At 35.2% G+C, this 18,501-nt stretch overlaps 1 protein-coding gene across 6 annotated transcripts in view; it reads left to right on the top strand.

Annotated features, from left to right (window-relative positions):
• NADK2 (NAD kinase 2, mitochondrial) overlaps positions 1-18,501 on the top strand; it is a 49,322-nt gene that overhangs the window by 14,484 nt on the left and 16,337 nt on the right. For all 6 annotated transcript variants that reach the window (XR_008673286.2, XM_055367722.2, XM_055367723.2 and 3 more), the window contains exons 2-7: positions 108-196; positions 1,110-1,198; positions 2,046-2,127; positions 8,002-8,085; positions 9,797-9,933; positions 15,778-15,856. Coding sequence is in view for 5 of the 6 variants with exons in the window: in XM_055367722.2 (XP_055223697.1) it covers positions 108-196; positions 1,110-1,198; positions 2,046-2,127; positions 8,002-8,085; positions 9,797-9,933; positions 15,778-15,856 (560 nt within the window). In the remaining variant the exon portion in view is untranslated. The remainder of the gene's footprint in view (positions 1-107; positions 197-1,109; positions 1,199-2,045; positions 2,128-8,001; positions 8,086-9,796; positions 9,934-15,777; positions 15,857-18,501) is intronic.

The following is an 18,501-nucleotide window of genomic DNA, read 5'->3' as shown; positions in this document are numbered from 1 at the left end:
AATATATTTTCAAAAAATTATATTTTATATGGGGCTTTTAAAAATAATATTAGAACATCATGTGTAATATATATTAGTAAAACAACGTTTCTTTTGTTTTGATATAGCTTGCATTGAAAGGCTCTAGTTACACTGGACTTCTTGAACGACATCATATTCACACCAAAAATGTAGAACATATTATAGATAGTTTACGGTAAGTCTATGGGATTGGGTCTTGGGTTGGATTTTATATTCAGGACTTCCAGTTTTTATTTTGTACTAGCAGCCCATTCTTAGATTTTTAGTGATGATTGTTATTATAAAATCATTTTCAGAAAATTATATCAAGGTTAATGGATCTGATTTTATAGCATCTTTAAAGAAAAATTTATTGTTCTCTGAAAATGTCACAGGTGTTTTCAATTATTTGGTCTTCCAGAGAAATGCATCTTCTGTAGAGTTAATTCAGTTACACAGCTGGCTTCCACTGTATAATATTTTATTTATTAAAACAGACTAGTGGATTATATGAGTGTTCATTGTAGTAATATTTTTGAGTGTTTGAAAATTATAGAAACTTCTGTCCAAAAATTACAGAAACTTCAGTTAATTCAGAACTAAACACAATTATACGTGTACAAGAGAGTCAGTGTGAGAAACATGCGAATTACAAAGTATTTAGTCACTATTCCAGTGTCTGGTACTCAATGAATATTTGTTGGATTTAAAATAACGGCCATTCAGTTTTATAGTTTAAAAAATTGTCACTCTAAGGTGTTAGTCTTCTGGACCATTTTTGTATTATGAATTTAAGCATTAGAAGGAGTAGAGAAAATGAAATTCTAACCAATATTGCTATTCACTAGTGGTTATAAAAGCTTTTAAAGCACGTGGAGATTTGGGATATAACTTTCGATTTATTCATATGCTTCCTTAATTATCATAGTTAATTGGCTGTTGTAATTAAATGAAAACAAAGATAATGTTATAAAGCTCCATGTAAATTTGTTTATAAGACACAAATTTATTTTACATCTCTATTGTAATCATCTTCCTCTCAGAAAACATACCCCTGTTATATATATTATTAGTAGAAATTTCATATAACCTTTCCTTTTTTATCCTAGGAATGAGGGAATTGAGGTTCGTCTAGTAAAGAGGAGAGAATATGATGAAGAGACTGTTCGATGGGCAGATGCTGTCATAGCTGCAGGAGGTAATAATTTGACAGAAGTAAAGATGTTGGCATATACAAATGTTTAATACACATTATTTCCAGATACCCTAGGGTCTAGCTATATTGAAGCCTTCAGAGTCTTACCATTAAGCACATTTTTGGATTGTTACGATCAGGTTTAAAACTTCTGTTTTATACAAGGCTACATTTTAAATGAATGACGTTACTATGAGGTTCCTTGTGTGTATTTAAGGTATGCATTTAACTTCAAATATGATTCAAAGGATCAGTTATTGTATTTTGGTATAATTATGGCAGTTTTAAGAAAAAAATGAAGTTGATAAAGAGTTTAATGAGATGAGGTAAATTCTATTCCTCTTTGGTCCCAATATACTTGTACTTTTTTCTGAACTTTATCATTAAGTTAATGGCTACTGTTTCTAAAGCTTTAAGTTGACAGCAGGTGTTGAAGAGAAAAATTTGAAGTTGGACACATTGGATATGTTTTTATTAAAATAATTTGTGAATTTGGACTGGTGCTATGGGAGAAGGAAAGAAGATTGGCTAATAGAAATTTTTGGATTAGATTAGTGGTTACCAACTGTGGGGTGCTACTAGTATGTAAAGGGACTACCTCTAAAACATTCTACAGTGTCCCCACAACAAAGAATTATTCTGCCTAAATGTAATCTTGCCACTTATGAAATCCTGGATTAGAGTGGGAGAGAGAATCCAAAGGTATAATAGGTAGAAAGGGAGTGGGATAGGCTATAGCGGTTAGCAGGGTGGGGTATGATTGTTAAAACTACTAATTTTCAAAATGGCCAAAAACTAGATTTATAACAGAAATCTGGTTATGTCTTGTATTTTGTCTTATGTTCCTTAGGTGATGGCACAATGCTGCTGGCAGCAAGTAAAGTCTTGGACAGACTTAAACCAGTTATAGGGGTAAACACTGATCCAGAACGGTAAGAAAGAACGTATACATTTTGTTTGATTTGTGTGGTGTGATTTTTAAGTGTTTTTTTTTAGGTTATACATACATGCGTTTCTGCTTTGCTTGCATAGTATCTTTTTATGGTCTGTCTGAAAATTTGGAAGCTATTTTTTATTTTCTCGACCATGTTCACATTCTTGGGCTCTGTTGCTACAGACATTTTACTAGGTGTATGGTGTCTAAGTGGAAGAAGCATCATTGTTCCTGGCCACCATGAACATTAGAACCATGTTCCAGAAGCATTCTAGTAATCAAATTTAGGTATGTAGAATTGAGTAGGATTGTCTTTTATGTAGTTGTTTTCAAGGATATAGCTCTAGTTTTAAGCTCAGGCATGAAAAATATATATACATCTAGCTGGCACTGGTGGTAGGAAATTATGTTATGGGATGGACCAGTTCTCACATTTTAGCTTCCCAGGTAGTTTGGGAGTAGGATCTGTGGCATAATAGACCTGAGTTCTTGACCCAGGTGAGTGTTGGGGACCTTTGGTATTGCTGAGGAGGGACAAGTTAATAATGATCCATTTTCTACCCTTCCTTATGGCTTGTATTTATATTCCTCATTATGCTACCACTGATTTTTTGGGGGGACAGTGACTTTACTGACTTAATAAAAAGACCTATCTTAATAAAAAGACCAATAAAAACACTATTGGCACTTTTTTTTTTCCTTCCTTAGCTTCGTGATATTTACCCTCATTCTGTTCTAGCCACCCACAGCCATGACTATACCTGGACTTTATGGTGATCTGGAATTCCCTATCTCTACAATCCTAATTAATTCCACTCTGACTGTAGCCTCCTACCTTAACAGCAGTCTTATTACTTTATCCCACTAAATCTGCCCTTTGACTTTCAGTATTTTGATTACCTCCATTTTCTCCACTTATTTCTTCCTCACTTCATTCACTTTCTTAAATATTTCTTTCTTGCTTTCTTTCTTTCTTTTTTTTTTTTGAGACAGAGTCTTGCTCTGTTGCCCAGGCTGGAGTGCAGTGGCACACTCTCAGTGCACTGCAACCTCTGCCTTCTGGGTTCAAGCAATTCTTCTGCCTCAGCCTCCTGAGTGGCTGGGACTACAGGCATGCACCACCACACCTGGCTAATTTTTGTACTTTTAGTAGAGATGGGGTCTCACCATGTTGGCCAGGCTGGTCTCAAACTCCTGATCTCAAGTGATCCACCCACCTTGGCCTCCCAAAATGCAAATGTTTCTTCATCATTATCTTTCTGCACAATTCTAGATCAATCTGACCATCATCCTTTCTACTTCTGCATCAGTACTGCTATGGTCATCTGGGGAAAAAAAGATCATTGGGTTTGGTGGCACTTCCAGTTTGTAGTCTTCAGCACTTAGCAGTGGACTTAGAGTTGCACACAAACTTCCTATGTAGCCCTACTCATCTCTCTTCCCCATTCTCTGTGGTGGCTGCTTCAGTAGTTCAACTTTTGCACTCACTTTGCTTCCCTTATCCTTCTTTCTTCAATAAACCCACCTTTTTTTTCACAGAGGAATTGAAAGTCACTGGATTAGAACTACTTCACCTTTTCTCTTGCTTAAAAAAATCTTGTTCTGTCTTGTCTTTTTTTTCTCTCCCTTCACACTTGACTCCTTTTAGCCTAAAAAGACTTGTTCAAGACTCCTGTTTTTCAAGAAAATTTTAAAAATCCTTTACCGTGTGTCACTCTCTTGGTTATTATCTCTTTTCCTTCCACTTATCCCCAAGCTTGGTATCGCCACTTCTTCAGTTCTCAGTTATTTTCTAAAACTTTGCAGTTTTTTTATGGATTTGCCCCCAACCAGTTCATTGACATTGCTTTTGCCTTAGAGATCAGTGATATCCTACTTACCGAATCTACTGGATATTTTAGTCCTTGTCTTACCTGATTTCTGGGAAGTTTTGATGCTAACTGCTCCCTCATTTCAACTGTACTTTGTTGGCATTTATGATACCTTTTTCTTCCTATCTCTGTGACTACTTCTTTGTCTGTATCTCTTTTGAAGGATCTTACTATTTGGTTACTGGCTAAATACTGGTGTTTTTACATATTGTGCTCTGGGTCATCTTTTTTCTTCTTCAATTCCTATATTGTCTCTAGGGAGGCTGATTAATACTGTGGTATTATTGGAGTCCCCTGGGACTCCAGAATCTTTATTCCAACACTGATCTTCTTGCTTCCATTCTTGCCGTTATAGTTTCTTAGTTCTTCTCCCCACTGCAGCCAGCGTGATTATTTTATGGAAGTTTGATAATATTATGTGACTTCTCTGCCTAGATTTTTTTTTGTCATGGCTCTGCATCTAACTTAGGGTAAAATCTACCTTTTTACTATCAATAGGGTGACAAACTTCTCCTGGTTTTCTTGGAACTTTCCTGGTTTTAGCACTGAAAGTCCTGTGTCCCAGGAGAATGTCAGTCCCAGGCAAAGCAGGGGACAGTTGGTCACCTTAAATGTGACATACAGGCTGTACGTTATCTGGCCCTTTACCAGTTCTGTCCTTATTGCCTATTATTTTTCCCTTCATTCTATTCTAGACACACTGGCCTCTACTTTGGATATATCCAGTGGTATTAAAATTGTAACATGTACAAATAAACTCTCCTTTCCTCTCTCCCATCATTCTTCATGAATGAAATCATCTGTGCTGAAGCTGTAACTACCTCTCCCTCACTCTATCATCAAATTGGTCCTAAGTTCTAGGGAACTTACTTTTGAGTCCATCTCTTGCCATCCTCACTGCCACTAAAAATAGCTCAGCCCTTTATAGTTTGTTTAAATTACTGAACTAGCTTACAGTCTCTCTCCTTCTAACTCATCCTTTACACATTGCCTTAGTCTTCTTTCTAAAGTGCAGATCTAATTGATTATATCCACTTCTTATTAAATCTTTTAGAGTTTCCCATGACCTTCAGGATACATTGTAAATTCCTTAGCATAATACATATTATCTTTCACTATCTCTTGCCTGTTTGCTTTTCTAGTTTCACCTGTCCTCATATGTCCACAGGCATGACACATTCTTTAGCTTAAAAAGTATATTTTTGGAAACTTTTCTAGGATCAGCCTGGGATCCTTTCTAAAAGGCTGTTCTTAACTGCAAAATGTAACTATATGAGTGTCCACCAACATGCTGGTTAGAGGCTCACACAGGGATGCTTTTACTCTGGTGGGGAGCTTTGTTGATATGATGACCCAAGGCGTGATTTGAGAGTAGGTGAAAGAGTTCTCCAGAAGGCCTATGTCCCGCTAACCCACCCACCCATGCCTTTGTATGTGCTTTTGTCAAAAGTTCCCTTATACCACTTACTCACTTCTGTGTTTCTTGTTTGTTCAAGACAGGTGTTTCTCCTGGGTTGTAATTCCCTCTACAGAAAGCACTTATCCCTATATATTTATTTTCTGTTTCTTTTTCTCTTTCATTAGACTATAAATTCCTTGAGTATAGGACCTTGTATTTTAATTTCTCTGTCACTAGCATAGTTTTATACATAGCTGGTAGGCAATAAACACTTGAAAAATGAATGATTAATTCAGTGATTTTAGGGAATAGGGATAGAACCCCAGTCTAGCTGAGTAAATATTCCCTGAATGTAAATAATAGAGATCATTGGTTCAGTAATTAATTTTTAATTGCCATCAGTATTGATGCATTTGGGTTTTAGAACTTCTTAATGGCTTATTTTTATATCATTAAGGTAAATGATCACTTTAGTGATCATATGTTACACAGTTTATTGAACTATATTTTCTTTTGGAAACTGGCTTCATATTCATAAATTTGTGGGAATTTGAAGCTGGCAAGCAATTGTTAAAATTGTCATCTCTTCTCTATTTTCTAGCTAGAAGAACAGGTGTTAGAAGTTCTTTGGTTTCTCTTCTTGCCTCCAGGCAGATATATTAAATTGCCTTCTGGTTTTGTGTATGCTTCAAGTTGTCTGATTTCTTTATCTTAAATATAGTGGTGTCTCAGTCCTTAAAAAAAGCCTAGAAGTTAATGTTCAACTTAAGTTTTTTCTCCTATTTATTAGTTGTCAAATGCTGCATAACAAATCACCCCAAAACTTAGAGGCTTATGACAGTAACAGTGTATTATTTCTTACGGGTTGTGCATGTCAGGAGTTCAGGAGCAGTTTGGCTGGGTGGTTTTGGCTTGAGATCTCTCCTGAGGATAAGTAGATGTCAGCTTGGTCTGTAGGCATCTGAAGGCTTGACTTGGGCTGGAGGATCCACTTTCAAGATGGCCCACTCACATGGACTCATCTAAATCAAATGTGTAATTTCTATCCATCTCTTCTGTATTCTACAGCCACTCTACCGAGTCTGGTAAATAATTACAACATTTGAAAGCTTAATATTCAAAATGGGATAGAGGGCATGTGGTAGTCAGCCTCCAAGGTAGCTTCCTAGTATTTAGGTACCCTTTAATGTACTCCTCCCTGCCCTCCAATATTCAATCAAGGATGGCCTGTGTGACCAGTAGAATATGGTGTGAGAATGTGTAGGTTCCAAGGCCAGGTCATAAATGGTATTGCAGCATCTGTATTGGTCTTTAGGATTGTTCATTGTGGGGTAGGACAGCCACCATGATGTGAGGATACTCACAAGCAGCTCCGTGGAGAGGCTCACGTAGAGGGTGATTGAGGCCTCCTGCCAACGGCCAGCACCAATTTGCCAGCCATGTGAGTGAGCAACCCTGGAAGTGGTCGTGCTAGTCCAAGTCAAGCCTTCAGATACCTGCCGCCCTAGCTGATATCTGACTGTAACCTCATGAGAAAGTCTTCTCTCTACAAGGGTTTTAGACTTGCAGTTGACCTCAGCAGGTATTATTCTATCAAATGACTGTTGATACCTTTTATATACTTAACATTGTGTGAACTATTACAATGACTATAAAAATTTAAAAACCTAGGCCTTACGCTTTCTTAACCTCAGTGTTGACCCGCTTAGGTAAAGAAGTTGACTATTCACAACTTTGTAAAAACACTTTTCTGTGCTCTTCACGCTTACAAGTTGATTTACATTTATTATCAGGAGTTTGTTTTGCTAAGCCTACCCTCAGCCTTTTCTTCAAGATTGGAGTATCATTAAATGATGATGACTGAGCCTTCTGGACATCTTTAGGTGCCACATACTCTCATCTACACCAACCAATAGGCAATCTTACCACCTTATAATTTGCAATGGTTTGTTTTAATTTGTCTTCCACATCAAGCTATGAACTCCTTAAAGGAGTTTCCTTATTTATGTATTTTTGAATAAATGAAGGATTACATTGGATTAAGCTTTCTCAGTTCTTTTTTAGTGACTTAGGATATCTTAAATGACATTTCAGAAAGGATTATGGTTCAAAACATTTCACATAAATATTTTGATTCCTTTTGAGATTGCTGGTTTATCCTGATTTTGGAGATGAGGAAGCTGATGCTAAAGTGACTTGCCCAAAGTTAATAGTTAAATAATTTAAAGGTTAGAATAAAAATTTGAAGGTTAGTAGTTAAATAATGTAATGATTTGAACAACACTGTACCATTAAATAACTTTACAGGGTAATTAGTCAGTAGCAGATTTGCTGCTATTTTTAGTTTCATTGTAATGTAGAAACTCACATATTATTATGTATTATGTCATTAAAGCTGGATGTAGACTACTAATTCTATCTGGTCTTTTTTGTTTTTATTGAAAGAACACAATTTTGTGGCAAAAAATGGAATATAGGGTAGAAATTTTTAGAATTTCATTTCTTATTTTTGTAGCTTAGTGATACCTTTTGATTAAATTTTTTTGCTTCACCTTTTTTCTTTTCCTCTTTATATCACAAAAAAATTCCTGTTAAAATATAGGTCTGAGGGTCATTTATGCCTGCCCGTTCGATATACACATTCCTTTCCAGAAGCCTTACAGAAGTTCTATCGTGGTGAGTTCAGGTAGGAATTTCTTACGGTTGTTCTTATGTAAGTATCTTAATAAGTATGTGCCATTAATAATGCTGTTAAAAAACAGAACAAATCAGGCAGGGCATGGTGTCTCACGCCTGTAATCCCAGTACTTTGGGAGGCCGATGCGGGTGGATCACTTGAGCTCAGGAGTTTGAGACCAGCCTGGGCAACATGGTGAAACCTTGTTTCTACAAAAAATACAGAAATTAGCTGGGCATGGTGGCAAGCACCTGTAGTCCCAGCTACTTGCGGGGCTGAGGTGAGAGGATCACTTGAGCCCAGGAGGTAGAGGTTCCAGTGAGCCGAGATCATGCCACTGCACTCCAGCCTGGGCAACAGAGTGAGACTGTGTCTCAAAACAAACAAACACACAAAAAACCAGAACAAATCAGATAATGTTTGGATTACTCCATAGATATAACAGTAGCCATTAAAAGTAATGTATTAGCTGAGTCACAAATAGGTCTAATTTACCTTCTCCTAGTCCAGTTGGAATTGTGGAGAGAAACCCTGACAAATATTGGTTGGCCTATAATATAACTGCATATAGAAATTTTTTTTCTCCTTCAGTGAGATAGCAGCCATGTCTCTACTTTCTTAACCTCGTTACATGTCCTTATCAGTTTAGTGGAAAGGTAATTAAAACTTTGGCTAAAATTGTTTGAATTTTCAGATTTTATATTTTTTATCTTTATCTCCCATCTAGTAATGATTGAGAGCTGGATTTAATCCAACCATGCTGAGATTCCTGGTATCTGTCTCACATAAAAGTATTTCTTAAGCAGTGGGGATGGGATTTTTAAAAGTTTCTTTTACTTAATGTGTTCAGTGGTCAGACCATCAGGAAAAGAGGAAGGTGGAGAAAGGAGCATGAGGTTGGCCAATTATATTTGAGAGAGCCAAGTTGGACTACTTTTTATTTCCTGACTTGGACTAGATTTTATAGTTGGGGAAAGCTTTTCCTACAGATGTTTGTGAAGTTGTATTAGATCTTCTTTTCAAGAATCATTTCATTACCAGTAATTCTAGTTTCTAGTCATTTCAGAAGTTTGACAAGAAATGGCTAATTTATAGCTACCAAGTGGAAGTATATTTTTGTATACTTACCTAGCAGAATCTGTCCCATTGACTTCGATACATTGATTATCGGTTTTGAAATCAATTAAACCTGATTGTTTTTTTCCTTTTACCAGAGATGTTATTTAAATTTTTAGGTGTAATCAACACTTTTATTTATTGTTTCTTAATCCTTTTTTCCTTTTATTGTTTTAAAAAAACCTCCATTATAAAATTTGTGGAGAGGGATTTTTATCTAATCCAGCCATCTGAACACAATATTATTTTAATTTAAGAATGCTTTCCTTTTTGTATAATATTTTTTGCTGAGCAAAGCACAAGCTATATCTAGCTCAGTATCTTGGACTTTATGGGTTCTTGATAGAGTTTGACTTAATTTAAGTTACTTGGGAGATTTTGTACAAGCACATTAGGTGTTTCTGTTATAATTGAAAAGAGAATAAATATTCAAATCTGTCATTGATAAGGAAGCTATAGGCTTTAGGTGTTTCTGATATAATTTATTCATGGAATAACTAGTAACTAGTTTTTATTAACTATTTAATTTGGTTAAATTATTATAATGTCTACTCTTTAATTTATTCTATTTTAACCTAATTTGCCTTTTCTTCATTTTTCTAAGGTGGTTGTGGAGGCAGAGAATCAGGTTATACCTTGAAGGGACTGGCATAAACCCTGTTCCTGTGGACCTTCACGAGCAGCAGCTAAGCTTGAATCAGCACAATAGAGCCCTTAACATTGAAAGAGCTCATGATGAAAGTAGGTGGATTGGGCATCAGATGTGTTTGGGGAAATATTTAACTCATAGCTCCTTTGACCTCAAATTTTTTGATGTAATAATTTATGATTAACTTGTTTTTAGTGTCATTAATAGCACTTAACAAAGTACAGTGAATTACTTCAGTTGTAAAGTTTATTAGAATCTGAAGTAAGAAATAATAGCATATTTCTAGAAATGTTTTCTAGGACAGATTTGAAAACTAGTTGATTAGGGAAGGATTGTAAAGTATCTGATAAGATAGTTGATGTTTGAGAAAAGATTCTTGGCCTTAATCTTTGAAATGTCAAAAAAAAAAAGCAGTAGAGATGAAATGAGCTAATCTGTGGAAGATTATGATGGTTATACATGTTATATAGTTATACTTAAATATATTAAATATATTTATTGGGAAATTTTGCATTCCAGCCTTAGGATTTGTGCTTGAAGTATTTGTGTAGCTTAGAGAATATTAGCATAAGGTGATTTGACAGCTTTTTTTGTTAGGAGGGTTAAAGCGAATTCTCCATTTTGAGCCATATTTTCCCACTTTTTATAGCAAATGTAGGACTTTATTGATGCAAGAATATCCCAAGAGAAATCTTAAATATTTGTAGACTGTTTAAAAAGATACAGTTTTCTCCTATGTTTTATTTTCTGTATAAATTTATCAGGAAAAGCTACTTTTACATTTTTGCTTTCTGCCTCTGCTCTCTCATGGTACCTGATGTTTATATCCCCTTATTCCAGAGTTTTTCATGGTGACTTATAGCTTAATAGGTTAGCATGTTTCTAAGATATGTGTTTATGTTGTGTTTTAAAGGTTCTCCTCCAAAAAAAAAAATTCTATTTAAAAAAATCTTAAGAAATTATACGCACATGAACTTCTATTACTGTTTTTGAAAGTCTGCAATAACTATTAAGTACAATTTAAAAATAATAGTTAGAAATTTTAATCCCTCACTGAAAGAAGTTACTTCTACCACTAATAGATGGTAGATTTGACTGTCTTCACCAGCAGTCTTATAAAAAGATATAGATTGGTATATAAAGAGTCACTCCTCAGATTCCTCAGATTCACTGTGTTTAGTTTATAAATGAAGTTAATATTTCATATATAGAAACATACAAACTTAGTGAATCATAGCTCAGCATCTAGGATGTTCACATCTGATTAATGGTAGTTCGAGAAAAAGAACAGAAAAGTGTTCAAAATCAAAAGATTATACATGATGATTTCTCAAAACAGGCAGGGGAAATTATTCAGCACGTTGGTCTAGGCAAAGATTTTATGGCTAAGACTTCAAAAGCACAGGCAACAAAAACAAAATAGACAAATGGAGCTATATTAAACAAAAGCTTCTGTATAACAAAGGAAACAAGAGTGAAGAGACAGCCTATAGAATTGGAGAAAATACTTGCAAACTATTCATCTAACAAGGGACTAATATCCACAATATACAAGAAATTCAAACAACAAACAAACAAATAATCTCATTAAATAGTGGCAAAGTCTCTGAATAGAAGTTTCTCAAAAGACATACAGATGACCAACAGCTATATGAAAAAATGCTCAACGTCACTAATCATCAGGGAAATGCAAATCAAAACCACAATGAGATACCATCTCTCCCCAGTTAGAATGGCCGTTATCAAAAAGACAAAAATAACAAATACTGGCAAGGATCTAGAGAAAAGGGAACTCTTGTACACTGTTGGTGGTAATGTAAATAAGTAAAGCCATTATGGAAAACAGCATGAAGGTTTCTCAAAAATCTAAAATAGAACTCCCATACAATCTAGCAATCCCACTACTGGCTATTTATCCAAAGGAAAGGAAATCAGTATAGCAAAGAGATACTGGCGCCTCATGTTTGTTGCCGCCCTATTCACAATAGCCAAGTATGGAGTCAAAGTGTCCATCAGTAGATAAATGATTATGGAAAATGTGTATATATACACAATGGAGTACTATTCACCCATAAAAAGAATGAAATCCTGAGATTTGCAGCAACATGAATGGAAGTGGAGGTCACTATGTGAAGCGAAATAAGTCAAGCATAGAAAGACAAATATCATATGCTTTCATTCATATATGAGAGCTGAAAAAGTTGATCTCATGAAGATAGAGAGTACAGTGATAGTTACCAAAGCCTAGGAAGGGTGAAAGGTGGGATAAACAGAGGTTGGTTAATGGGTACAAATATGCACTTAGATGGAAGGAATAAGTTCTAACGTTCAATAGCATAGTAGGGTGATTATAATTAACAATTTATTGTATATTTCAAAATACCTCATTTCAAAATAGCTGGAAGAGAAGATTTGAAATATTCCCAACACAAATGACAAATATTTGAGGTGATGGATATCCTAAATACCCGGATTTGATCATTATACATTGTATGCATGTATCAAAATATTACCTGTTCTCCATAAATATACACAGTTAGTATGAATCAGTTAACACTTTTTAAAAATTTCAATTAGGAAACTTAGGCAAGAGTCTTTGAATTGAAAGGATCCACAAAGTGTTTCACATAATTAATGGTAAAATGTTCTACACCAAGGTTTGTCAGAATACAAACAGCTACTGCAAGCTTCCAGAGAGGAGGAGGAGATGACTGGAGCAGATTATTTCATATACACTTATCCCTTGGTGTCTGAGGGGGATTGGGTCTAGGACCCTCTGCAGATACCAAAATTCGAGGATGTTCACATCCCTCATATAAAATGGCATAGTATTGGCATATAACCTATGCACATCCTTCCCTATACTTTAATAATCTCTGGATGATGTATAATACCTAACACAATGTAAATGCTATATAAATAAAGACTGGTTTTATTAATATAGAGAGATGAATTGGTTTAATAAACAACCCCAGAACTCAGTGACTGAATGCAAAAGCTTATTTTTAACTCATCTCACTGTCCAAGGAGTTTTCAGGCAACCAAGGCTGCTGCCAAATAGTGGCTGCTACCGTATTTTAAGGTCTCTGAGTCTTCTGCATCTTGTGGGGAGAAAACAGAGAACATAGAAGATCTTATGGGAAGTTTTAGGAACTAGGCCTTTTCATTACTTTTGTCCACATTCTGTTGGCCATTACTAGTCACATGGCTCCATCTAGTGCAAGTAGACCTGGAAATAAAGTTTAGCAATATGACAGTGTGAGAGAATTACACAGTGTAATAGTTTGTGTCACTAGTATTACACTTCTGTGTTTAAAAATACAAATTATAATTTTGTAATCTATTCTCTTGGATAAAAAAGTAATCAGTGGCTGGGCACAGTGGTTCACGCCTGTAATTCCAGCACTTTGAGAGGCCGAGGTGGGCAGATCACCTGAGGTCAGGAGTTTGAGACCAGCCTGACCAACATGGTAAAACCTCGTCTCTACTAAAAATACAAAATTAGCCAGGCGTGGTGGCGCATGCCTGTAATCCCAGCTCCTCAGGAGGCTGAGGCAGGAGAATCTCTTGAACCTGGGAAGTGGAGGTTGCAGTGAGCCGAGATTGTGCCATCGCACTCCATCCTGGGCAACAAGAGCTAAACTCCATCTCAAAAAAAAAAAAGTAATTGGTATGGAGTCTTATCTTTTCATGTCCCATTGTGGCAAGTTTTAAATGAACACAGTTCTGTGATTAGATAAGGTTTAGTAGTCAATTAGTATGAAAAAATAAGCAGAATTAAGATGATTAATGAGATTTGAAACAATTTTATTTATTGTCAAACTCATTTGACAAAAGTTTTGAATTGAAATTGAACAAGCACATGTAATAAAAATGTAATATGGAGAGATAAATTAGGATGAGGGAAAATGGGAATAGAGGTGGAAAGTCAAGACCACATAAAGGAAACATGGTTACAGTTTGATGGTGAGAGCTCAAATTTACTGGTAATATTTCATGAGTACCTATTGTTGAGCATCTGTAGGAAATCTGTGGGGATAGTAATCTAAAACAAATTTCATTAGTAATTAAGGAAAAGTAATTTAAACAATAAATTTTAGCCATTTATGTTTGTAAAACTGTCAAGAATGAGAATGTGAATATATGTAGTACCTAAGACAGTTTAAAGCCAGTTTTAGTCTTATGTGCAATCAAATTTGATTAAACATATCAAATCCATATATATATATATATATATATGCATGCATATATAGCTTTTTGTATCAAGGTCTTTCTCTGTATTATGAAGTTGAGCTGATAATTTAGGTAAACAACAAGTGCTCCAAGGGTACTTGGTATTGTAATATCAACTTGTTATATTTGAAAGAATAATTGGGTTCCCTTTAGGCAGTTATAGTCCAAAAGAAATGAGAAAAATATAATATTCAATTTAATAAACATAAACAGAAGAATATAATAATTAGGCTACAAAGTCAAAGGAGAAGAATAGATCAATGTTGTCTTGGTGACGGTGGTTTTATTAGTGTATTTGGTAACTATAGTGTATTAGGTAACTATTGTTGTATAACAAATCACTCGGTTTAGCATCTTAAATGTAAATATTTATGACCTCACACAGATTATAAAGGTCAAGATTCTAAGAGTAGCTTAGCTAGTTACTTCTGGTTTAGGCAGGAGGTGACAATCAAGCTGTTGGCCAGGACAGCAGTATATAAAGACGACTGGAACTGGAGAACACACTTTGCAGCTCATCACATGGCTTTTAGCAGAAGGCTTCAGTTACTCACCATGTTGGTCTCTCCAAAGGGTTGTTCATGTTATCTCTTCCTCTAGAGCAGGTGATCTGAGAGAAAGAGAGTGGCCAAGGTGGAAGCAATAGTGTCTTTTCTAACCTGATCTCAGAAGTGATATGTCATCACTGCTGCCATATTCTGTTGGTCACATAGAGCAACCCTAGTATGATGTGGGAAAGAGAGTGTGAGTATATGTATTCACAAAATTGTGAATACCAGGGAGGCAGGAATCACTGGGGACCAGCTTGGAGCCTGCCTACCACAATTGGGATGGATTTTTAAACATTAACTTAGTAGGAATTGTGGAGGAGACAGAAAAGTGAACTTGTCTGACAGAAAGCAAACTTGTCACAAGATGCTTGCCTAATGGGAGATACTTGAGTCCAATAAATCTGATAGTTGTGACATTGAGGATACACAGTTGCCATTTCCAGTTGGAAACTAATAAAAGAAGTAAAGGGAACCATTTGAAGGGGACAGTCACAAATTTGAACCAGAAAGCACTGGGAATCCTTTGGAGGATTTTATATGATGGTGTAATGTTTAAGTAATTATGAAGGAAGATTACTTTAACTGTGCACACAACCCTATAGATTCAAAAAAAGAAAACTTTTTTTAGGAGTTATGAAGGGGGATGTGGAAATATTCCACCAATGCTGCTGTTGCTAAAAACACTCTTGAGGTTTCCTTATTTGGAAAAAAAAGTCTGATTTCTTAACATACCTGATTTGGTTTCCATCATCCAAGCCATGCATGTCATTTGTTGCTTAAATCCAAAATAGTTCTCTTTTTAATTGGTAAGTTATATCTCTGAAGCTTCCAAGATAAAATTAAGTGTAACAACAAGAATCTTTTGAGATGGATAAATATAGTTCGTCACTCTTGAGAAATTGCTTCAAGAAGAATTAAGGTTTATTTTGCAGAGAGAGGGCCTTCATTACAGGTATAAGTTTAGGTTCCTTTAAGGTTTATATTGTGGATGCTTTAAGTAAAAGATAATTTAAATGTTAACTATATTAAAGTATGTGATTCTTTTAAAAACAAAAACATAATATAAAAGTTGTAATGTTTTATAAAATTTTTATAACATTTCTAGAAATCAAGGAGCTATCTTGGATTTTCTTTGTCTTAAATTACATGCAGGGTCTGAGGCTTCAGGACCCCAACTTCTGCCAGTGAGAGCACTAAATGAAGTCTTCATTGGGGAGAGTCTGTCATCCAGGTACTTTTAAACCTGTGATCTTGAGCATGGAATTTAATGTTTTAGTGCTTTTGGATATTTATTCAGTTTCTACAACCTGGCTAAGATTTGTGAATAATATTTTGCAAGTAATGGCAGTTCATTATTTAATGAAATATTTCCAAAACCTTCATAGATGTTAATATGTATTAAGGGGAAAGAATATTCTATGACAAAAAAGTTTGTGAAACCCTAGATTAAATAAAGTTATTGTACTGTGTCCCAGAGCCTTTAATCTGTTTATATAGATGCTTTATTATTTTTTTTTTGAGACTGAGTCTCACTCTGTCGCCCAGGCTGGATTGCAGTGGCGTGATCTTGGCTCACTTCAACCTCTGCCTCCCAGGTTCAAGCGATTAGCCTGCCTCAGCCTCCCGAGTAGCTGGGACTACAGGTGCATGCCACCACACCTAGCTAATTTTTTTATTTTTAGTAGAGATGGGGTTTCACCATTGTTGCGGGAAGTCAGGGACCCCGAACTGAGAGACCGGCTGAAGCCACGGCAGAAGAACATAAATTGTGAAGATTCAATGGACATTTATCAGTTCCCAAAATTAATACTTTTATAATTTCTTATGCCTGTCTTTGCTGCAATCTCTGAACATAAATTGTGAAGATTTCATGGACATTTATCACTTCCCCAATCAATACTCTTATAATTTCTTAAATATTGGGGGCTGGTTCCCCTGATACACCATGTTGACCAGGCTGGTCTCAAACTCCTGACCTCAGGTGATCTGCCTGCCTCGGCCTCCCAAAGTGCTGGGATTACAGGTGTGAGCCACTGCACTTGGCCAGGTGCTTTATTAATGTTTTATTTTTATTCTTTAGAGATGGCATCTTACCATGTCTAAATGTTGCCCAGGTTGCCCTTTAAATCTGGATTCAAGCTATGCTCCTGCCTCAGCTTCCTGAGTAGCAGGGACTAGATGTGCATGTCACTGTTCCCAGCTTATAAATATTTAAGAGAGTAATATAGTAAGTATAAATTTGCAATTGATAGAAAACTTTTATAGGCAGTTCATATTAAGATTTCCTATTAGTGCTTCTTAAAGCTGATTCGTTTGCTTGCTTGTTTTTATAATTTGTTTGCTTGTTTTTATCCAGGATCCAATTAAGGATCACACATTGCATTTGGCCATCATGGCCTTTTAAATTTAAGAACACTTCCTTAGCTCCATCCTGTTTTGTCATTCATGATATTAATATTTTTGAATGGTCTAAGCCAGTTGGATTGCAGAATATCCCTTATTTTAAATTTGTATGATTTTTTTTCATGTTAGATTCAGACTAGGCATTTTTGACAGAAATGCTCCATAGGTGATGTTGTATCCTTTTTAGTGCAACACATCATAAGGCAAGTGCATTGACAGTTCAAGATTATAACCATTATTGCAAAAATTAAGGTTAATGTAGTTCCTCATTAGGAGTGTAAAAATGTGTGTGTTTCATTACTGGCAGAAGCTGTTTTGTGGGACTTGAATATAACTTAGGCTTACATTATCAACATAATTTTTTTGGAAAACATTTTTGTGGAACACAGTGACGAGCTATAAAATGACTACTGTGATATAAAGTTAACTCTTGGTAGTACTTTAGAACCTGGCTTCTCATCCTTGTAGATGTACGTAAATTAAGGGTAGAAGATTAGAGATGAGTTTTATTTGCTACTTTCCTGCTACTAGAACCATGTGAGTGGCCCTTTGAAGATTATGTTGTTGGATCCCTAGTTTACTAAGAGTTCCATAAATTCTGAAATTTTGTTTGCTGGAAGTCATATCCTTTCATAAGAACTTTAATTATAGTGAGAAAAATTTGTCTTAACTAAAAAAGATATTCACATTGTAGCCAATGACTCAACTCGGGTTGTGCCGAAAAAGAGTTGAAGTTTGATTCAGCGGAAGGGTTTGAACAGTTTTTTTGATTTGTAATTAGTTTGTTTATGTAATATTTAACAAAAATACATCATGCATATGCTATGTGTAATATGTGAGTCACTAGGGATGTAAAGATGAATAACAAAGATAGTGGTATCTTAATTTTTTGGAGAGTAATACATAATTTAAAAAAGAGTTAAAAGTACAGTAAAGTATAAAAATATACTTTAACACAGCAAGACTTATGCTATATATAAAGTTTTCTCTTTTGCTACATATAAAGTTTGAAGCAATACAGACATGAATTATAGATACTATGTGGTAGTTGAGAGAAGAAAGAAAATTTAACTCTACTGATACAATCTAGTCATTATTCTAAAGACATAAGATAGAAAAGAGAGGAAGAACTTTAAATGAGATTGGAGAAAGTCTACCTTAAATAAATGCAATGATAAAAATGTTTTGTGAGTTTATGCTTACTTCAGGGAAGCCATTTAATGGCTTATTTTATTCTGTTTATGTATTTTAAAGGTAACTGCTGAGAGCTAGCTTTGCTTTATAATTTTGTACTTACTAAAAAATTAAATAACTTATAAATGGAGGAAAACTGGGATCAGTTGATAGATTTTGGGGGAGTTAGTGAAATTTCTTGAGGGGATTTTCAATCGAATGCTTTTATTTTCTGTGGCAGTAATGATCTGGTTGGTTTATCTCATAAATAACTGATGCTGCTGCTTTTTGTGTTCTTTG

This window comes from Gorilla gorilla, chromosome 19 (genome assembly GCF_029281585.2).
Source record: "Gorilla gorilla gorilla isolate KB3781 chromosome 19, NHGRI_mGorGor1-v2.1_pri, whole genome shotgun sequence".
NCBI classification, from domain to species: Eukaryota; Metazoa; Chordata; class Mammalia; order Primates; family Hominidae; genus Gorilla; species Gorilla gorilla.
This window is presented reverse-complemented; position numbering and strand designations above follow the sequence as displayed.